This window comes from Alligator sinensis, unplaced genomic scaffold, assembly GCF_000455745.1.
Source record: "Alligator sinensis unplaced genomic scaffold, ASM45574v1 scaffold1382_1, whole genome shotgun sequence".
Lineage (NCBI taxonomy): Eukaryota > Metazoa > Chordata > Crocodylia > Alligatoridae > Alligator > Alligator sinensis.
Genome location: NW_005843036.1, coordinates 5600 through 28042, shown reverse-complemented (window position 1 = coordinate 28042; position 22443 = coordinate 5600). Strand labels below are relative to the sequence as shown.

Here is a 22443-nt window from a genome sequence, read left to right as displayed (position 1 = left end):
GGGGGATCAATCTGGAAGTCAAAAACTGCCTCCTGGAAAGAGACTCAGGGGGCATACAGCCTTCAGTCCAAGACCTATGGCAACTACTGCCCTGAGTATAAACATTACCTGTACTCTGATAGAAACTAGGTCTTGGAGGAAGTCTTTCCAGGCCCAGCTGGAGATGAGGATGTGCATGAGAGTCTCCTGAGACAGCTGGCTGCATGGGATTTGTCTGAACACCCAGGCCTGCAGAGACCTGCGAACAGCACCTTTGACTTGCCTGGGCCCTTTGTGCCTAGCACTGAGGAGGATGGTACCCCAGTCACAGGGAGCAACGTGGAAAGCAGCCACAAGCTAGGATACGTAGGTAGCCAGCCTACATCTCAAATCCAGGTCCGCCCTCCAGAGCATTTGCTTATCAGCATTCAGGCCACTTAAAAGTGACAGCTGACTGGCTTGTGTCAGCCCCTTGGGCAGTTGTGTATCTGTCATGCGAGTTTAAAATAGCAATTCTCTGAGGGCCATACAATAGCTTGGGCTTATATGGGCTCCTGGGAGGGGGGGCAAGGCAGAGTTACAGAAGGGGCTGTGGCTGACGCTGCCAAAATAGCAGCTAACAAGTGTTCACATTCCAAGCCCTGCCGTGCTCGCATGCCTCCAATCAGGCGTCTGGCCGGGGGTGGGGGCTCTGGAGCCCTGTTAAAGCCTCTCTCTCCCAAACGGCATTTCTCAGACACCGCGCCAGCTTCCACTTGGCTGCAAGGGATCTCACCTGCTCCCTGGCTGAGAGGTAAGGCACCTCCCTTGGATCCTGGCCCTTCAGCTCCATGGGGTTGATGGGCCTTTCAGTGGGACATTAATGACTGAGCAACCACTTATCTGCTCTGCCCCATCATTTATGCTCTAGGAAGGGTTTGCCTTGGTGTCTTAGCAAAAATGGCCCCTACAGTTCTCTTGCAGTCATCCCTGGGATGGGGAAGGGACTCCTCTGTAAGCAGCAGCTGAATCCCCATCACTAGTTACACACAGGTGGAACTTCATTGACTTTGAGTTCCTCCTAATGTGTACCTGGGTGAGCGAGAGGGCAGCTGTGCCCAGTGGATTCATTTCTGACTTGCACTAGTGTGAGTGAGAAGGAAATTTGGCCCAATGGGGTTATTCCTTTTCTGCCCTATGGTAAGTGTCAAGGACCTCAGGTCCAGTGCTTAGATTGCTTTGGGATGAGAGCAATGCTAGAGAAAGGCAAGATCTTGTGGTGTTGAGTCCCTCAGCTCATTGACAAACTGAAGCATGGAGCAAGTTTAGGGCACTTGTGCTGCAGACCTGGGAGATGTCCTTATGAACTGCTCAAGTGAGCAACAAGGCTGCATAGTGGTGATTCAGCAGCAGCAGCAGGGCCGTCCCTGGGGGGTGGGAATTGGGGCAATGGCCCCAGGCCCTGCATTTTGGGGGCCCCCACAGAGCTGGGCCGGCTTTGCATCCAGCCACATGCCTCCTCCCCCACTACTGTGTCTGGGCCCTGCACCCTGCTATGGTCATCTCTGTTCATCATGGTAGTTTCCATGAGCACTGCACAACTAAAACTACAGGGATACAATCAACCACTTAATCTCAAACAACATTTGGGGTGAAGTGATTGTACATGTAGGCAATCAAGTACTAACTGACCTCGCATTGGAGGAAAGCAGATCAGTGCTAATAAATTGGGCCCTCTTAACAGACAGACCCAAAAGGGTCACATGAACCATTAAATCACAGCTAAATTGGTGGATACCAGCGGTTTTCAAACTTCCTAAAGTGACAGAACCCTTCCATAGAGCTTCTTCTGCCAAGGAACTCCTACCCCTATCCTAACGACTGACATGGGGCCAGGGTCATGGCCCAGCAATGGTGGCACACCGCCTCCCAGCCCACTCTGCCATTACCCCCAATCTCTTTGCCAACCCCCCGATGACCTATCGCAGAACCGCAGGGCTCCAGGGAACACCGTTTTCAATCCACTGTTTCATACCAAATGCTTTATCCTGCTTTTATTTTTTTGTTTGTGTTCCAAGGACTTTCTTGAATATCTTCATAATTTGGAACCACTCCATTAATTAAAGTTCTGTGCAAACATGGTAATCTATGGATAATACATTCTCTGCAGTGAGCTGTTATTTGATCTTGGTGATTTGCGCTTCTTGGATGTGCAGATCACAGGATATGTTTCAGTGCATTGGTTAGATGTATGGCACTCCTTAGAATCAAGTTTCTGGCACAGATGGTCCAAAATTTGCGTTCCTTAAATATTCATCAGTGTTGACCTACAGGTGCAGTTTGCTGACACTCCTCCAGGAAATGGTGGGTTGGGATTTTGTGGCAAGTGAATACAAAAGGGGTGTCAATGAAGCTGGAAAGAATTTATTTAAAAGAAATGAACAGCATTTAGGGAATTAAATTTGCTCAACTCTCACTAAGATGGAGTCTTTCCTCTCCCCTGGCGAGAGAGATTGTACAGAGCTGGTTAATTTAGTAGTTGAAAGCTAGATTTGGGGGTGGGGGCAGGGCAGTTATGATGAGTTAAAGTTTCAGAGGCAGGACTTCAAGGTTAATTGGCTAATCTGCAAATGAGCGCTTGGTCATTTGGCCCGGGGTATCAAAGGCAATGAGATATGAAATGGGCCACATCACTCCTTTGTACCTCATTAACTACAGAAATTATTTAATCATATTAGCCTAACAAGCTCTCAGGCTTGGCAGGGCTTTTGACTTGAGACAAAATGTTTGACTAAAGGATGAGGACATAAGAGCCATCTATACCTATCTGAAGAATATAAACACCAAGAAGTGGCAGGAAATATTATTGCCAGTCCAAGAGGGAACTGCAAATAACAGAATGGAGTCAGGAATTTCAAATTTAGCTTGAATGTTAGGAAAAGCTTCCTACTGGCCACCCCTATTAAAATGTGTGATATAATTATGGCACAGTCTAAATAATAATGGGACTGACAGACTGGATGATAGGAAGACTGGCATACCTGGGTGTTGAGTTCCCACCTCCAAAGTCCCAAAGCGGGTGTTGGAGAATGCATCACTCTGAAGCCTTAAAATTAGATTGGGTTAAGTCCTGAAAGATGCACTCTGCTCCAGGAACCAACCATGCACTAGACTAAATGGTGTACTAGGCCTTTTCTCTCCTTGATGTGCGCGATTCTGGATTCATAAAGTTCTTTATTAAATTATTATAAAGCCTGTTCTATCTGGCACAAGCAAAAAATACCAAATGCATGGAGCCAGCATCAGCTGTTACAAAACATCTGATAAGAGGTGATATATAGCAGAACTGATTTGGGAACAGGTGCTTCTGCACATGAAAGTTATTTGTAGAACTGCCTGAAACTTTCCTTGTGAAACCCAAGTTTCACTGAGCCTGAGGGTTTGATTCAAAACTGAGCTTCTGGCTAGACTAAGCAGCAACTTCAAGTTTTGGGAATGTTTCAGTGAGGCAAAGTCCTGAGAGGTAGACAGGATTCAGGAAATGGTGTTAGATGAGGCTTGCTAATGGAATCTGGTGCGAACCCAGCAGAAATGGAGGCTTGAGTAGAAATTCACTGTGGAGTTTGCTTGACTGTGAAACACCAAGTGGAAAGGATTCAGATGGACTTGCAGACAGTTTGATGGTGCACGGTGGTATTGCCAGTATGCTATAATAGATGTATTTCTAGCTGTTCTTCAAATTGTTAACTCTGGGGTAGAACCAGATGCTTGGTGAATCTAATATCAGCTGTGGACCTTTAGCCTGCAGTGTCTATATTGCTCACTTCCCCATCCCCGCCTGCTGCTCTTTTCCTAAATGTTTCCTTATGCTGTATCGGTAGGCTTGAACTGTCTCTCCTTTAGGTCCTGAGACTTACTTACATGCCATGGTGATCAATAGTTTCTGACTATGTTCAATAGTACTTTGAGCAAATATAGAGACCAGACAGAATAGAGGCCAGGTTACTGAAGAGATCTCACACTCTAATGATAATAGTAATCTGCATTTCTATCCCACCTTTTGCTGGAGGAAATAATGAGCTAACTTTTGTAAGGTGCTTTATGGTCTCTATTTTATGGAAGTAGAAACTGAGGCAAAGAGGAGTTATGTGACTTGCCCAGGGTCATATAACAGGTCAGCAGCAGAGCCAGGAGTAGTGCCCAGGAGCAATGACTCTCAGTTCCCAGCATTGCCCGCTGGCTGGGTGTACTAGGGTAGACAGGGCTGAGTCTAGACACATCCCCCCTCCCAGCCAGAAACTGCTAAAGTCTATGAGTCTTTGGAAAGCTAGGACATGAATTATTACAGAGATTTCATATATTTTGTTTCTGAATAGTTGTGGGTATAAAATTGCAGGAGGCTTGAGCAACTGGTGACTCTTAATAAGCCCAAGACAGGGAGTTAAGAGCCAAGATAAAGAAAAAGGACACATCAAGGGAACAGCTCTCAAATTCAGGGTAGGAATGGCAGGATTAACCCTGATGTTCCCTGCAATGACCAAGTCATTTCCATGGCATTTCTTTGACTCCACAGAAGAATAACTTTTGGTTAAGCAGAAGCGGCACTCTTTAATACTAGGAACTTTAGGGCAGTAAAGTATTGCCCCACCCTCCACACAGCCCCAAAGTCTCCTAGCTGATCAGAGAAGTGGCTACGAACTGTCCACAGGGCTGGAGCTTAAAGTTATCGGTGCTGGGTGATGCTATTCCTAACCTCCTGACTCCTATTTAAAAAGAGCTTTGTTGTTGAGCCAGAGAAGGGGGAGGGTGGGCTCAGAAAACATTATCTCAACACTGCTGGCATTCAGGCTGACTTCATCCTAGGGACACAGAAATCCTGTTCTTGTATCTCTGATGACGAAGGGCTGACTGGGAGGCCATTTTCTTACTGCAGCTTCTAACACTCGCTCTTAATTCCTTTCTGGCAGATCACAGAACATGTCCGATTCCAGAGGAATCACTGAAGAATATGAAGAGTAAGAGTCCTGTTTTCAAATGCCAGCCCCCTTGCAGCTTCGATGCTGAGTGAAATGCTTTTTCTCATATTGTCCCATGCACAGCCCGTTCTGCTTATTACAGGGTCCTGTCAAGAATCACCAACCAGACTGAAGTCATTCTGGGGGATAAGTCATGCTTATTTTAAACACAGTATTACAAGAGTGCCTAAAGGCCCCCTCTGAGATTAGAGAAGTGGTGTGCTTTGGGCTGTTCAGCCACACAGCCAGAAGCTCAGTCCATGCAATGAAGGGTTTTCAGTGCAAATAAGCAAGAGAAGCAAAAAGTAGAAGAAGGGGAGAAATATTATCAGTATGGTACAGGTGGGGAGCTAAGGCCCAAAAAAGAGATCAAATGACTTATCCCAGGTCACACTGGGAATCGGTGACAGCTGTGAATTGAAAGGTGGATCTTCCCAGATGCAGTCCCTGAGGCTTGTCTTTCCTATGAAATGTAAAGCCTTGATGATTTCATTTGATTTTAAAGTTTTGATTTTGTGTCTGTCTTTACCAGCACTTAGGCCCTAGTGGTAGATATAGGTCAAACCCCACAGATCCCAGCACCCTCAGAACTGGGGAAAGTTTGGACCTGGATTCAGATGTGGTCCATCCTATCTCTGCTGTCCTATAGCAAAAGGGGCAAAAATGTTAGTGTTACCTGTCTCAATGAGGGAGACTGAGTTAGCTGGGGGAGGACTAATGCACCAATGACTGACACAAGCATGTCAGTCTGTAGCCAGTCATTCTGATTTGATGGGTTTTTTGTTCTGCCTTGCAGGGAGCAAGAAGGTAAGATGATCTGGAGCCTCTTCACTCCCATCAGGACAGATCAAACCTTTAAAATGGTCAGTGAAACCTCAATAACCTGTTTATGTCTCTCTTCCCCTCCCACTTTCTTTTTCTACAGAGGACTGCATTGAGGAAGGTAGGTCTTTCACTGCTGTTTGGAGGGACATGAGGACTATCACTTCATTATATACTTTGGCTTAGATAAATGCTTTCATTTTCTTTTTGTTGAGTGGCTTAGGGTGGGTGGAATATTCCTTAAGTGCAGATGGAGAAAGATGCATAAATACTGTAGAGAAAGGTCCTGTGATTATTCTTTCCATTTTCAAGCAGATTTGTGTCAGCTGATGTTTGGCTGAGGTTAAACTTGTCCCTGTGTGAAGGTGGTACAATATACACCGGCCACTTGTGTCCTAGTTCAGCCCTCCAAGATTGAACAGTATTATCTAAAGTCTTAAGGAGTTTACATTTGGCCTTCACTTTATTGATTATCATTCATGGAGACAGGCAACAGCTAAATCCTCCAATCTGAGCACTAAGGGAAAAAATCAGGATTCCAAGCTTTTGCAGCTCGTGTCTGTCTGCAGTAACGAGGCCAACATGATAACTAAATGGAGGCTGGAGTTTCGACTGATTTGTCTGAACGACAATCCAGCATGAACCCGCTGATGCTTCAGAATAATGAAGAAACTAAAAACGGGTGCATCCTGTAGGTTTTTCTGCATTTGCTGGAGGGCATGTGACTGACAGTATGTGTGGATGTGTGAGTATATGTGCATGCCTATGCTTACGTGAGCTGAGATGCATAGGTTTGTGTGAGCACACGTGTGCAAGTGTGTGTATGCAAAGTGGATATGGTAGAAAAAGCTTTATTCCTCTATGACTTCATTGACATCTGGGCTACACCTGCATGGCAGAATATGATAAGCACTAAGAAACCTAGAGAATACAGAACCATGAAACAAATCAATGAAATGCCAGTCGTCTTCTTAGAGGACACTTTAGCTAGATTCTTTACAGCTTCAAGATACCTAACTTTTTTCACTATTCCTTCCACGTCTCCCATGTTTAAGAAGAGGAAGAATGGATAGAGGAGGAAGACGGTAGTAATTTTTTTTTTTAATCTCATTTCTCTACTGCTTGCCAACATTGTACATAAGGAATGTCCATGGGTTGACTTATACGCCTACATGCTTCTATCTCCCGTCATTTGGAATGTGACCTATCTCTTATCCCCATTGCCCCTCTGTTGTTACTTGTATCATCTCCTCTCCCTCTTTCAGTCCTGCTTGACACGCCTTGTGAATCCATTCTGGTCTCCTGTGTTTAACTCTCATCCCATTGCCAAATTCATCTAGTATTTGCTTCCTTCATTTTGTTTCTTTTACTCTCCTCCTGGGGCTGCCAGTCCTTCATGTCCCCCCAAGAAGCCACTGACCCCAGTAGCCCTTGCTCTTGTATGGCACCAGAGTACTCTTGTTGCAGTGCTCCTTCCTCCAGTGGAAAGATATTACAATGCTATAAATAGAAAGCAAGATAAGATTGTCGAATTTAATGGCTGAAGGCCACCACTTTTAGTGCCCACTGGTATCTCTTTTTCATTTGACTGAGGACAGCATAGGAGAGCAATGAAATTGTCCCCTTGCCTGCCCCCACATGTTTCCTTCATGTGTTGTCCTTTCCTGCCTTGAGGAGTGATGAACCTGGACTCAGCTGGCCCTGTGGTGGCCATGACAGGCCCCTGGAAATGCTGTTGGGGCATCCCATGATAGCACGTGGCCACTCCTATTCATGATGGGAATCTGACATGGACAGAATCATACAATGGAGGGATACAAGTGTGAACCATGGATTTGGGGTAGAGGTTTAGGGGAAGGTCTTGTGTACTTGAACCAGGGCTGTCCAGCTTCTGAGCAGCTGGGGGCTGCATACCATTGCACTTGCAGGCTTCTGGCTGCAAATGTCATGAGCCTCATGCAGTGGGGGTCACACTCCATGGGAGCTCCCTGGGACCCCTCCGTGTGAGCAGCTCAAGTCCCCCTGCCACACTGTACAGGCAGCATGAGCCTCCACACCCCATCCACTGCCATGCAGGCAGTGGGTTTGCTGGATCCCCTCCCAAGATGCTGCCCTGCCCCAAAGACCCCAGCTGCCACAGCAACAGAAGTAATGAGTGGAGTGGCAGCTGGACAGGAGCCTAGTGGGGAGGAGAGGAGACACATTAGACCCTCATGGGCTGGATGTAGACTGCAAGCCATCAGTTGGACAGCCCTGATCTGAACCATTACCCATCTGTCTTCCATGGCCCCACTGCCTTTCCCTCTCCCCTGTCTCTTGTCTCTGTCACCCCTATGGCCAGCTCCCTAGGATGGGTTGCATGTTATTAGCTAGCCTTTGGGAGCCTCAGTTGCTCATCTCATCCTGCACATTGTTCTGCAGAACAAGAAGAGCAAATAGAGGAGGTGGAAGAGGAGGCTGAGGAAACCAGGGCTGAAGGTATGTGGTGGAGCTGCTGAAAGATTGCTCTCTGGCCAGCTGGCTCTGGCTGGCTGCAATGTTCAATGGTTTGACTGATCTCTGGGCTGTTTTCAGAGCTCATCTGCAAAAAGTAAGGGGTGTTTAAGATCTCTGGCTATTAACCCATTCCCTTGGGTTCTGGGGCAATACTATGTCCCAGTTCTGCTCACCCTCATATGTATAGCAAACAGTGCATTGATGTTAAAGACTGAGCTCCACCCACAGCCAACTTGTAAGCAGTGAGAGTTGAGGGTGGTTGCTATAAGCACTTTGCAGGATTGAGCATATTTAAAACAAACAGAATACTGGAGTTGAGATTGAAGAGGAGACTTTTGCCACTGTGCTAATTCTGGTCTGATAACTGAGAGAAATGAAGCCCTTACTCTTCCATTCTCTAACCATTGGGTGTGTCTACACATGCACATTTAATGCACATTAGCCCAATTTAAGGTGCATTAAGAGTATGTGTCTACACATGCATACCCTTAATGCACCTTCAAAATGGTGATTTTAGGCTGTTTGAACCTAGATTGGAACCTGCATAAAGCAGATATCAAATGTGTGCACAAATAGCTAAGTCGCATTAGCGAACGTGTAGATGCACTAATGCACATTAATGCAGTATGTGTCCATTGACTTGGGACTAACTTTAAGTCTGCACACCCACATTAATGCGCCTTAGCATGTGCATGTGTAGTCGTGTGCCTAAATTGCCTTAATGCGCATTAGGCTAATGTGAATTAAATTTAGGCACATGTAAAACCACGTGTAGACACGCCCACTGGTAGCTTGGATTAGGGAGGTCTTACTCTCTTGTACAAGTGTGCAGCTCAAGTCATGTTCCTACCCATGGGTTTCCCCAGTGCACCACTTGACAGGGAGCCTTGGGAGGATTTGTGCATCAGAGATGCTCCCAGGGTCTAGTGGCTCCCCAGCTACCTGCTTCTACTGGGCAAGGAGGAATGGGCTGAGTCAGCCCTTCCCAAGAGGAGACAAAAACTCCCCCAGGGTACAGCCTAGGTTCTCACTACTCCTGCCACTTTGTGCACCTATTAGTTTGTGCAATGGTGACCAGACTGGTCAGCTCCAGGGACTGACAGAGCTAAAAGCAGGAAACTCTCCAGCTTGAGCTAGAGAGCCAGTCAGTCGAGCTGGGGCTGTACCAGCCAGTGGAGTAGGTGTTTTATGAGGGCTGGATCTGAGGTCAGGGTTTCCTTAACGTGGCTGTGCTTGAGTGTGAAATTCTTCATATTCCCAATGCCCTGAGCAGCATGCTGGTGTTAAGTGCCAAGTAAACTCCGTGCCAAGCAATGTGAAAAGCTCTCTGTCTTTAGATTCGGGGGGTGACTCTGCGTTATCTCTGTCCCTCCCCCTCAGCACAAAACCAACCATCTACGCTTAAAATAAGACAAATAAGAAAGGAGAGTTGGCATCTTTCCAGCACTCAAAGGCCTGAGTCTTTCCTCAGCATGTTCATTTCCAGACTTAAAGCTAGAGTATAATTTCTGTGGCAAAGATTAAAAACCATCAGGCCCCTCTGAAGTTGGCCAAAGCACCAGATCTCCCCCTGAGGTGGTACAAAGCTGCCTTCGGGAGGATTCTTCAGTAGCAAAATCTCAGCAATGCAAGCGCCCTCCACAGTGGCTATGAGAAGCATGCTAGGAATACCACAGGACCCTTGCTGGGGGAATGTGCTTCTGTGTGAGTCTCTGATTGAATTCTCCTTTCTGCTTTTAAAATAGAACATGAAGATGAAGCTAAGGAAGCAGAAGAAGGTAAAGCAAGTGGGAGAATAGGAGTCTTTTCCTCTTGGCCTGCATGGTCCTTATTTCACTCCATTTAGGCAAACATGATTCATATTATTTAGATTTTCAGGGTTAAATTTAACTGCTCCTACTCATGCAGTTTCTGACCTATGTGGTGCGAGACACTCAACCTTTCCCCCGCCCTGTAGAGCACCCTTCCCCGCATGCACGTGCAGAGAGCCAGCATGTGGCATATAGCCCATTGGCACTACAAAGGTACTTCTGTGCTGTCCAAGGAAGAATTCACTCAAATGAAGAAAGGAGAAATTCTCCTGCTTTCAGAGTTCAGGTGCTAGCAAGGCAAAGGGAAGACTGGTCTGAGGTACAGAAGCTCTTGGAAAGAGCCAGGTCTTATTCTGGTGGGAATCTGAAGGGTTTAATTGAAGCCCCACTGAAAGTCATGGTTTTGTCCCACATCCAGTTGTCAGGTCTGTCTTTAGGGTGCGGCTGCCCTCAGTGCTCAAAGGAAAATGTAAGGACCAAAAACACAGCCCTGCAAACCACTACATGCTCCCTGCAAGATGATGGAGCATGCCCAGCCATGTCGGAGAAGATGAGGGCATTCTACCCAATGCAGTGTTGGGCCCCAAGATGTCACATGAAGGATGTGTTGTCATAAGCCTCTGCAAAGCCCAAGGATTGAGATCCCTGTGGCTCTGCTGCCTTGCCTAGAAGGAAGTGCATGTAGTAACTGTCCTAGCTCCATTTGTAGATTGCTATATTGAAGCTTATGACCCCAACCTTTTGCCCCAACCTCCTACCATCGCCCGCAAAACTCTTAGAGCATGAAGGCTGAAATGAGACAGGTACAGAAGCATGATAGGTGTGCCAAACAAACTCCCACAGGCCCTTCAGGGGTCACCTGATAAAGCACTTTTTGCTCAGCATTGAGACCTAAGGTATCCCAAAGACCCAAAGTGGAGGTACTTAAAATAAGCTGGGAAAAAACAAGCGTCCAAGTTGACTCACCCTACAGACCCATCACCTAGAGAGGCTAACACCAAGCAAGCTTCCCATGCAGAATGGAAGCACGTGTTGGGACTGGCACTGGTCAGCCACAGAGGTGCAGGTAGGGCAGGTGGCCAGGACCTTATATTCTGTGTTCCCACAGGTGGAGAGCAGGAGCCTGGGGAAGGTAACGTATTGTCCTGCCTGGTGCCCCAGGAGGCTAGGGAAAGGAGTGAGACCTCATCCATGTTCACAAAAGGCAGGGGCAGGAGTATGAGGGGCTATAAATGCTCCCTGTCACTGAGGTGCCTGAACTTTCTCCTGGGTCCCATGAGCTAAGTGCCACCACTGTAGCGCTACAGAGAGGATGGCCCACTGGTTACCCTATCCATTCAGGTGCTTTCACTCTGGCAAACCAAGCAGTTGGACTGGAGTGCAATGCCCAACCTCCTGTTGGGTGCTCTTTACCAGGTCTTGACCAGCAAACCTGTCGTGCTCCCTGCTAGTGCCATCGCCTGTGCTGGCTTATGGAAGGGATGCACTTCCCCCGTGCTCCTGCACTACATGATTGTATGCACAACCCACGCTAGCTGGGCAAAGGGTGGAATAGCAAGGAGACACTGCTCCAGCCAGCTTCGATCCTAATGCAGGCAGTAGGAAAAGAGTCTGGCCCGACCCCCAGGATCTGAAGAGTGGGGGTGGAATTGGAGCTGGGGCCTGAATTTGGCAGCCTGGGTCCATCCATTGTCTTAAGTTGATGGTCTGATGCCTCATTAGATGACGTCTTACAGTAGGCTTAGCTGCAGCTCTCCAGAAGCTGCAAGTTGCTGTACAGGAGGGAGCAAAGACAACTCGAAGCACTGTCCCCTTCCCAGCATTCGAATCCAGGTGGGAGACAAAGATCCCTGTGCTGCTAACTGTGTTTCTCTTTTGTTCCCATGGAGCAGCAGAAGAGGCAAAACCAAGGCCCAAGTAAGTGGAACTGCATTTTGTCTAGCAGGATGGGTGGGATGCCTGGAACTGGGCTTCTCTGCTACAGAGCAAGGCTCTGCACAGTGAGATCAGTACAACATAGTGTGTGTAGACTTAGGGCATAGCAAAGGGGATGAGGAGCGGGGCTAGAACACTATAGAAAAGGAGCGTGGAAGAGAAGCAGGTAGTTTGAGATGGGGGGGTGGGGGGGAAACAGAAAAAGAAGAGCGGGGAGAAAGGAAACTAAAGAAAGAGAACAGGAGGAGGAAGGCCAAATCCAGGACTGGAGCCTCAGGGGCATCAAGCATGCTTGTTGGCACAGCTGAAGCCTCCCTGCTGGCTGTGGCGCTTGGAAGCCATCTGCGCATTCCTGGTGCAATCGGAGCCTCCTGCACATTCCTCAGTGCAGCCAGAGCGCTGGCATCCTCTTGGAGCCATCTGAGCATCTCTCGTGAGACAGCTGTCTGCCTGGATCCTCCCACACAGGCAGGAACATGGATGGGAACATCCTATGAACCTCTGGGAGTCCTGGCAGATAGAAGGAGCAAGTGAAGACTGTGTTTTGTGGGCCCACGGGAAGGCCATGTCCTTCTAAACCTTCTCCTGTTCTTTCCTCTCCTCCCCCCAACTCCCTGTCCCTGTACCCCATCACCTGGCCACAACCTTTCCTAGTATCTCCAGGTAGGCTCAGCTTTCTAAGCTCTTCTGGTAATACTGCTCCATAACCATGGCTGGGTTGTGCACTGACTTGCGGTAGAGGCACGTGCACTCTGCTTCGCTGACTGTTGCAGGAAAGAGGCTGCTGCTGCGCTTGGGGCAGGGGCAATGTTCTCATTTCAGAGGGGGTCAGCAGAACAAAAGGGTTTTGGATGGAAACATGAGCAGTAGGAATGGGAATACTCAGGTCTATCAGAATCTCTTCTCGTGTGGGCAGGCTCTAAGGAGATGGGTCTTAACAAAAATGCTTTTGCATAAGGACCTGCAGCAGCCTGCAGCCGTTGTAATGATCGTGCAGTTCTGAGCCTCCTGCAAAAGCACTCTCTCTTTCTGATGTGGGCATCTTAATGCATGAGACAACATGGTTCAGTAGCCAGGGGGCTTAGCTGGAAACCAGAATACTTGGTGGTCTTTAGTCCCAGCTGTGCTACCTATCTGTTCCAGACAAATGTCTCCTTTCCTCGTGCTTCTGTTTCTATTATATGTAGGACAATATTACCTCCCTTCCATGGAGAGTCCTGCAGTCCAGATCTGGCCCAGGGGACCAAACCAGTGTGACAGCCCTGCTGTATAGGATAGGGACACGTGCTGATTGGAGCATCCAAATATTGTGTTGGATTGTGCTGTTAAGGTTCCCATATTTGTAACTTGGTGCCAGTATGCCTCCTCCAGAGCTAAAGAGGGAGATGTTTGCCTCCAAAACCTTTTATTGCTTTTTTTTTTTTTTTTTTGAAAAAGGAAAGAGTAAAGTCTCTACCAAAACCCCCAGGGCAGATATAATATTGATGCTCTTTAACAGCTTATGCTCATCTCTGTTGACCACAGCATGGTCCGCTCATGTTTCCTTTGAAAGGCTGCATCTGTTTTCTAGACTTGCGAGGCCCTGCCCTTAGCTGTGCCCTGGGGACTTGTGTCATTGTACCTGTCATGTGCACACACCTGACTTGGCCCTGTGCAGAACTGGGGGTAGGAGCCTGGAAAAACCATGCCTCCAGAGAATTGCAGCACCTGTGCTTTTCTCTGTCTTGTCCATAGGGGGAATTTTGCCCATAGTTAAATTGCAGCCCCACCTTCCCTGCCTATATTTCACGGAGGCCATGAAGGCATGGATACTGGGGAGCTAAGCAGCACTGGGAACTAGCAAGAGGACACAGAGCCATTTACTTCTGAGTGGAGGGCTCCAAGCCAGCCCCATTTGGTTGTGATTTGAGGTTCCTCCTGCCCTTTAGTGGCCCTGGAGCAGTGAGGTGGGGAACCTCATTGGCCTTGGAAAAATGTGGCTAAAATATAAAATCCACCCCACAACCACTATTGCACCCTAGCTGGCAGCCTCAAGCAAGTATCCTCCTGTGCTGAGAACTGGTACAAGCCCTCTATGTGACAGGGGCTTGATGAGCTTTTTGGCCAGATTTTTAACTGGCTAAAAGCTTGAACACTTTTCCCCATGTAAGGCCAAATTCTTTCTCACTGATTGTTGAGGGATTACAGTCCATAAATCCCAGATATTTCTCTAAAATCCCAATCAGTGAGGCATCCAGACCCCCAGACACCAGACAACACTAGGAAGCTAATAGGCAATGAAACCCCCGAACACACAAGTGAATTCACATATACAGACTAGTGTCTCCTGTAGCACTCAGTAGTAGTGCACTGTCTGAATACCAAATCAACCCCGAACAAGTTTCTCCCAGCTTAAGTTGGAAAAGGGACGCATAGGGCACATTGTTATCCAGCTGTGATGAGGTTATGGCCCTGAACACACGATTAAAATTTCCCAGAACCATCAGCAGAGAGAGGCAGTTAGTCACGTTCATCCAAAGTCAGGCAGGCAAAACGCATGAACCCTGAGAAAGAGTTTAAACATTGCTATAGAAGAAAGCGAGGCTCTTAAATAAAAGTGTGTTGAGTCAAGTTGCCCGAAAGGTCACCAGCCATCCTCAGTCCCTGTACTGCAGCATTTAAACTGGCCTACGCGTGCCCCCCCTTATTCTTCTGTCTTCATTTCCAGACTGTTTATGACAAACCTGGTGCCCCCCAAGATCCCAGATGGGGAGAAAGTGGACTTTGATGTGAGTAGTGGATGTTTAACGGGTCCCAGACTGCTCTGTGGGACAGTAGTGGGATTCAGTGCAGTGGCCAGCAGGTTGGCACTAAATTTAATTGCACATGCTCATGGAGGGATGCAAATACAGAAGAAAGAAAGTAGTCTGCAAGCTGTCTTGGGGTCCTTTCCCTCCATCCCTCTGAGTATCTACCCAGCCCACTTTTCACTGCTCTATCTGCCAATACCTCTAGGTATTTACCCAGTACATGCAGGTCCCTCCCTGGGCATTTAGCCAGCACTGCCTGCTGGCTCATCATCTTGTCCTGGGGTTGACCTGGCCCCACAATGCTTGGGTTGCTGTTGATCCCAGAGGGGGTGGCAATATCTGACTGAGTTCCATGTACCATGCAGGACATTCATCGCAAACGCATGGAGAAGGACCTGAATGAACTGCAGACCCTGATTGAAGCTCATTTTGAGAACCGGAAGAAGGAAGAGGAGGAGCTCATCTTCCTCAAGGACAGAATCGTAAGGCTGGAGCTCTTGGTCGTCCATCCCCCCACCACCCCTGCCTCCCCCAATGAAGGGACGTTATTCTCCCGACAAAGGCACTAGAAGCAGGATTGGGTCTTAATAATATGAGAAGCTGAAAGCTGAAGCAGACCCAACTTCCTGGGAGACAGGGAGCCAAGGTCAGAGTCAGGCATATCTGGAGCCCAGAGTTGAGAAAATCCCACCTGGAAGAATTTTCTCACTAGCAGAGTAGTAAAACACTGGACCGGCTTACCCAGAGAGGAGGTGCAAGCTGCACCCTTGGAGGTTTTCAAAACCTGGCTAGACAAAGCCTTGGCTGGGATGATCTAGTTGGGGATGGTCCTGCTTTGAGCAGGGGTTGGACTAGACATGACCTCCTGAGGTCCCTTCCAGCCCTAACTTCCTATGAGTCTATGGGTCTATGGTCCTGATTATTTGGACCCCAGGTAGTGGGCTCTTCCAGCACTCACTCCCCCACAGCTGTATCTGGTTAGGATGTTCATGCAGGGGGCACTGGTAATGCAGTACTGTGTTGACCCAGAAAACAGCTTGTTTGGCCCAGACTGCGTCCCAGGCATTTGGCACCAAGAAAGCGCTTGCAGCAGGCTCCCATGGGTGTCCTTATTCTGATGCCTTGCTCTTCCCACCCAGGAGCAGCGGCGAGCGGAGCGGGCTGAGCAGCAGCGGATCCGCAGTGAACGGGAGAAGGAGCGCCAGGCCCGTGTGGCCGTGAGTGTCCTGCCTCCCAGCCCCCTACCATATCCCAACAAGGGAGCTGGGCTTGGGCTAGGGATGGGATTCTTCCCAACAGGATTAGATTATGTTATTACTTCTCAAATTGCAGTGACTCCCTTTCTAGATAGGGGAGGTCAGAGCCCATAGGTGATGCTCCTAGATGATGGAGCCCAAAGGTAATGCACACCCAGGCACTGGCCAGCCATGGCATAGGGAAGCCAGACAGTCTATCATGGCCCCTTTGCCAGGCTGCAGCTTTCGGCTATGCTGCTTGCAGCTAAGGAGGGTCAGGGTGGGTTAGTGTTCAAATAAACCTTCCGGGGCCAAGGTAGCAGAGAGTTCCCCTTCCTCCTCCAGCTTTTCTCCAGACACACTCTAATTTTGGTTCCACTCTGGCAGGAAGAGAAAGCTCGCAAAGAGGAAGAGGAGGCCAGGAAGAAGGCTGAGGAGGACGCCAGGAAGAAGAAGGCTTTCTCCAACATGCTGCATTTTGGGGGCTACCTGCAGAAGGTAAATGGCTGTGAGGGCCTCATGGGAGCTGCTAACATCCCTGGAGAAACGGGCCCCAGTTGTGTAGACATCACTTGCTGACTAGGCTCATTGCCGCAGCATTTCACATAACATGGAGCAGCATCACCTGCTCCCCCAACTCCCTAAGCAGTACTGGCCTGTTACCAGGGCCTTTCTTGCTCCCATCCCCAGGCTCTGGCTGAAGATCTCCCACATATAGTGCAGCATGGCCCCTAGGCAAGGCCCTAGGTCTCTCTCTGTTTCAGTTTTGTTCAGTGACATTACTGTCTGAGCAAAGGGTCTGTCTCCTTTGTGGTTTGTCAAGTGCCTGTTTGCCATTGTGTAGTGCACCGATTCCTAGGATTACCATATTTTTAGTTTTAAAAATGGACACCTGTGGGGAAGGGGGGTAATATGATTGGGGGGGGGGGGCAGTGATATGTCCGTGCCCTGCCCCTCACTCCCAAGGCACATCCCCCCACAAGCCCTGCTGCTGCCCTTAATCCTGACCCATAGTACCCTGCCCCCCAGACCATGCTGGTGCCCCTCACTCCCAAGCCACAACTCCTACATCCCTGCTGATACCCCTCACTCCTGACTTACAGCCCCCTGCTTCCTCCATCCCTGCAGCATCTCCCTGCTGCCCCGCCTCTGCAAGCACAGGCACCAGCCCTGGTGCTGCCAGCCTGGCCATGCCCCCATAGACTTACCTGCATCCAGCTGCCAGAGCTGGTCCTACCACCCTGCCTAGCTGCATGCCAGCCAGGTGCATGTGCACGTGCAGAGCACATGGTATCCCCTGTCTCCAATTGCACTCCCCCCCACTCTCCCCAGCCCCCAAGTAGCTCCTTGCTAGGACAAACTGGGAAGTGCTGGGAAAAACTTCAGTGCAGAGCAGAGCAAAATCCTGGACATTTGTTGATATTAAAAAAAAAGCCTGGATGGAGATGGAAGGACCAAAAAAAGTGGGCATGTCCGGGAAAACCCAAGACTTATGGTAACCCTAGTGATTCCCAACCAGTGTGTTGTGGCACCCTGAGTTGCCTTGAGACCTTTTCAAGGGTAGCATGGGGTGCCATGCCATGTTAGCACTGTTAGGTGTGCAAACAAGATTCACAAGATAAACCCAGAGATTTCAAATAGCAGTTCATTGTTTTAAAAACTTTCTGACCCGCAGTGGTCTTTCTGAGTTTCTTGCAACAGAAGAATTGCTCTATTATTTTTCTGTAGTCAAAAAACAAGTGAAAACGAAGAACTTACATTTCCCAAGAGCTGCTTTGAGTCTAATTAAGGGTGTCTTGAGGCTAAAAATGTTGAGAACCACTGGTTTCAAGGGAGACAAACCATTCTTATTAGTATTTTACCACCATAACTACCCCACCTTGGCTATGGGCCTGCGTGCTGGGTAGTGCCCAGTCATACACAAGGAGAATCAATCATTGCCCAAAAAGTTCAAAGACAAGAGGAACACGGATACAGAAGGGAAGAATGGCCATGCTCAGGATCACACAGCAGATCCCTGGCAGAGCTGGGCATAGAAGCCAGGCCTGCTTAGTCCCAGCTGTTAGACCAGGCTCATAGCACAGGGGCATCTGGGACCAGGCTGGTGGAGCAAGGCAGATGTGGGTGAGAGACTCTCCATCCAGCTAGGTATCCCTTTCCAACCTCCCTGTCCCCAGGGCTGTTGGGGCTCACTGGGGGAGGAGAGCCAGCGCCGGGTGGAGTTAACTCCGTCTGACTCTGGCTCACTGGTGGTGACTTCAGACAGAGAAGAAGAGTGGGAAGAAGCAAACAGAGCGGGAGAAGAAGAAGAAGATCCTCAGTGAACGGCACAAACCTCTGAACATCGACCACCTCAATGAAGACAAGCTGAGGTACGAGTGGGGCCAGGGAGCTGGGGGAGGGGGTGACCCCACTTCTCCTACAGGCTGAAAGTGAGGTGGGGGCATTTGTCTGAGCCACAAGCCCTTTGTCTCACTACCTCCTGGCCCCCGTCTCTCCCCAACTCCTTGCTTAAACTCCCTTGCCCAGGCTGCTCCTCCTCCAACCTGCCTTTGTGTGAGTATCCCATGGTACCAGGGCACTACACTCCAGCCTGGGTTAGCCCTGACTGCCCAGCTGACCCATCTGTAGGGTGGCCATCAGAGAGGACATTCTGTTTTTCTGCTACTCTGTCCTCTATTGATACTTAACCCAATGCCTTTATGTCCTCTATTTTACTCAGCAGGCCCCAGTCTAAAGAGAGCCCCATCTCCTGAGGACTTGGGGATCAGGGAACTGGGTGCAGTTCAGGAAATCACATGGCTCTCCCCAGGTGCACATGCACACAAATGCCATCTCCCCTTTACCCTTTCCCTGCTCACCAATGTCCCGTAACTTTCCCTGCAGGGACAAGGCCATGGCCCTGTGGCAGAGTATCTATGACTTGGAAGCTGAGAAATTTGACTTGCAGGACAAATTCAAGAGGCAGAAATATGAGGTGAGACTTGATGATTGTTCTGGTGCTGACTTCCCCCTGCTCAAGCGGATGCCTTTGTTCCCATCACTACTGCAAATGCCCTGGATGCTGGGGCTGTTGCTGTACCCTCTCAGCTCTATGTATCCTGGAAGAAGACCTAGGAAAGCTCCCTCCTAATCCTTGGATCTCACAAGGTCATATCTTTGTGGCTCCATGTATAATAATTCACCCAGGTCAGAGATCTTATTCCCTCTTGGGACCTAACCCAGCTCCCCTAAGAGGAAAGGGCAATGTGCTGATGTTAATTGAATGAGACCCTTACCTGCATAAATCCTCAGGGCTCCATTGCCTCCCGTAGAGCTACACTGGTTTACACAGGTTGCAGTACTGACCCAACCTCTCCGCTGAACAGCCTTGCTGGCACTTCTGCATAGTTCATGATTCTGTTACCCTTTATTACCATGCAATGTGGACGTCTAAATGTCTGCAGAGCTACTGTGCAGGTTAAGTAGTCCATAAACTGGCTGAATGGGTAAACAGATATGTTTGCTTGTCCATGGCATGTATGTAAGCCATCAAATTGTAGCCAGACAAAAGACCAGGACTAGGAGGTGCTAGATAAAGAACAGGGGTGTGCCTGGGGCTATCCTCTAGGAAGAAAGGAATCTCCTCCCTTTCCTTCCTCTGCGGAAAGCAAGCTGTAAGTTCTCTGGCCTGACGCTATTGAAAATGCAATTCTGTCCCCTGATCAGGAGTGTCCTTTGCAACAGAAAAGAGCCAGGACTGGGATGGGGATAAAGTGGATTGGTCACAGACAGACCCTGGGGTTCTTCAGCCTACCTCCCTAGAAGCCTAGCAGTTATGACAGGGGCTGCTGATTGCACTTTATGGCCAAGTTATCATTAGCAGAGATTGTTTGCTGCTTCACCTTATCTGAAGTCCCACATTCCCTCATGTTGCTCACCAGCTCATACAAGCTGCCAGCTTCAAGCCTTACCAGATTTCTGTATTTCTCCTGCAGATCAATGTTCTCCGAAACCGTGTTAGCGATCACCAGAAAGTGTAAGTACCCAAGCTGCTCCAGCCTCAGATGGATCAAGGGTCCCCTGCCTTCTCCCTGCCCCTCTCTGTTCCTTGCCTGCCCTTTTCTCTCCTTCAGTAATTTTTCCCTATTTGCATTTCTCTTTCATTTCCCACATCATCATCTCTTCCTGTTGCTCCTTGCTGCTGCTCTTCCCTCTAATTCCATCTGCTTCTCTTCTTTGCCTGTATCTTGTCCTTCATCCTGCTCCTTTCCCTTCCCTTAGCTCCCATTCTTTCTGACACTTCTCATTTCTTTCCACTCTTTCATCCCCTCTATGATTCTATAGATATTAGGAAAAACTTTCTCACAAGGATGGTAGTAATAAAGCACTGGAACAGGTTACCCAGAGAGGTTGTGGAATCTCTGTCCTTGGAGGTTTTAAGACCAGGCTAGATAAATCCTTGATTGAGATGATCTAGTTGGGGCCTTGAGCAGGGGGTTGGCTCAAGACCTCCTGAGGTCGCTTCCAACCCTAATTTCCAATGATCCTTCTCTTCTATGCTCTTTAACACAATGGTCCTGGATGAGTTGCATCCTTTCCTTTTTGCTGTTCCACATAGATGACAGTCTACTACTGCTGCCAGTTAGTGTGGTGTCTACTTTGGTTCAGGTGGCAACAGTGCAGGTTCAGACCCTGGTGATGTAGGCTTTTGCTCTTGGTTCCTTTGCTATGGTTTCCTTCACCACGTCTCCCCATCTTCTTTGCTCTTCATTGTCCTTCTGTTCTGTAGCCATTTCCCACCCATGCCAGATGCTCTCTAGAACCCAACTGAGCTCTCCTTTTCCATGTTTCTGCCCCCGTCCTCACTTCTCCCTTCCCCTTTCCCAGTATATCTTCTTGTCCTTGCTTCCCTCATCTCTTCTCTAGCCTTGTTGTTGTCTTCCCCCTGACTTTCACTTATGGGTTGCATTGCAGTTGTTAAGGCTGTACACCTTCCAGGCTGGAAGCCAGTGACAGAGCATACTGGCACCAGCAGCATTGCTGTGGGTGAAACATGTGCCCAGCTCTATCCAGTACGTCTTCGTGGCCTGCCTATTTTGGCCCATCTCCCATACCCAAGTCAGGTCCCTCTGCAGAAGCATTTTGACTCTCAGCAGCAGGGAGTGGAGCATGCTTTTGGGTCAGGTCAGGTCAAGAAGATTATGCAGTCAGAGCAGCATAACCCCAAGAGGAATCAGGATCCTGTTTCCTATCAGCATCCCTTGTGCTGGAGAGACTAGGAAAGCACAGCAGCTAGGAAGTCTTTCCTAGTTCCCCCGAGATATCAGCCCATGTTTAATCCAGACAGATGTAAATGCCTTTGTTCAAGCTGCTCCTTCCTGCCCTGCCCCATCAGACATCCCAGGTACACCCAGCTCAGCCCATGTGCTGGCTAAGAAGTACTCTGATCTGCTTAAACCAAGCCTCTCTTCTCTTATTCCTGACATGAACCATCCCTACAGCAAAGGGTGAGTAGCATGGATATCTGCGTGCTTGGTGATACTGCAGACATGCTGCATGGGCAAATAGATCTGATGCAAAGCTAGATCCAGGGGGGAGTAGATGGAGCGACCCAGGCAGCATGGAGGCAGCTGTTTGTCTCCATGGGCTGCTTGGCATGTTTGGATGGGGATGCTTTTCATACCACTCTGAAAGATGAGGGGGCAGGAGGATGACAGACAAGAGCAAGAGAGAAGCTGGGCTCCTGCTGTGTCATTCTGGTTTTAAGGGTTCTGTGATTACAATCAAAATGTTAACACTTTAGCCCAGGGGTGGCCAACCTGCAGCACGGGTACCACAGGTGGCACAGGCAGCCTCTCTGTGAGGCATGTGGCAAACTGGAGAGGGGGCAGGGAGCAGAAAGCAAAGTAGCAGAGTGGGCAGGGAGCACAGGGAGAGAAGCAGAAAGCAGAGCAGCAGATCAGGGAGAAGACGGGGACTGGAGCTGCCCTCAGGGAGGGTGCAGGGCTAATTTGGGACATGCCTGCCAGAAAGATTAGCCCCCCCACTGCCTTAGACTATTTTGTGTGTGGCTTGCTTCTGATTGCTCATTGAGATCACATGGGATGGCTTCTACCTTATGACTGGATGTGCTGACCTCCATAAACTGGAAGGCCTGAAGGCATTACTGAGGTTTTGGTCCATGGGAACTTAGGTCAGGTGTATGCTTTAAGTCTTTGTCAGCATAGCACCGGCTGTCACAAGTTTAACTGTGATGACATTTCTGTTCCAAGCCCCAGGGGGGGATGCAGTTATACTGTCATCAAAGGGCTTTTGCCAGCAGAGCTTGCTTGCCTGGAAGAACTGATGTTAGCCACACCAGCAAAAGTGCTCTGTTAATGGTGTCGCACTCAGGGTTCAC

General features: G+C 48.8%; 1 protein-coding gene across 36 annotated transcripts in view; it reads left to right on the top strand.

The window, feature by feature from the left end:
• Window positions 1-612: 612 nt before the first annotated feature.
• Window positions 613-22443, top strand: part of TNNT2 (troponin T2, cardiac type) — a 23234-nt gene continuing 1403 nt past the window's right edge. Inside the window, exons 1-17 of one of the 36 annotated variants that reach the window (XM_025193309.1) lie at window positions 644-772; window positions 4926-4973; window positions 5770-5780; window positions 5899-5916; window positions 6854-6880; window positions 8217-8273; window positions 10037-10069; window positions 11211-11234; window positions 11995-12019; window positions 12692-12700; window positions 14745-14805; window positions 15192-15308; window positions 15966-16043; window positions 16449-16559; window positions 18324-18433; window positions 18948-19038; window positions 20039-20079. In XM_025193309.1, the coding sequence (XP_025049094.1) occupies window positions 4936-4973; window positions 5770-5780; window positions 5899-5916; window positions 6854-6880; window positions 8217-8273; window positions 10037-10069; window positions 11211-11234; window positions 11995-12019; window positions 12692-12700; window positions 14745-14805; window positions 15192-15308; window positions 15966-16043; window positions 16449-16559; window positions 18324-18433; window positions 18948-19038; window positions 20039-20079 (851 nt within the window). In that variant the 5' untranslated portion in view covers window positions 644-772; window positions 4926-4935. Of the gene's footprint in view, window positions 773-4925; window positions 4974-5769; window positions 5781-5898; window positions 5917-6850; window positions 6881-8216; window positions 8274-10036; window positions 10070-11210; window positions 11235-11994; window positions 12020-12691; window positions 12701-14744; window positions 14806-15191; window positions 15309-15965; window positions 16044-16448; window positions 16560-18323; window positions 18434-18947; window positions 19039-20038; window positions 20080-22443 lie in introns of all 36 variants that reach the window. The other 35 variants (XM_025193307.1, XM_025193276.1, XM_025193277.1 and 32 more) reach the window with 35 other exon arrangements.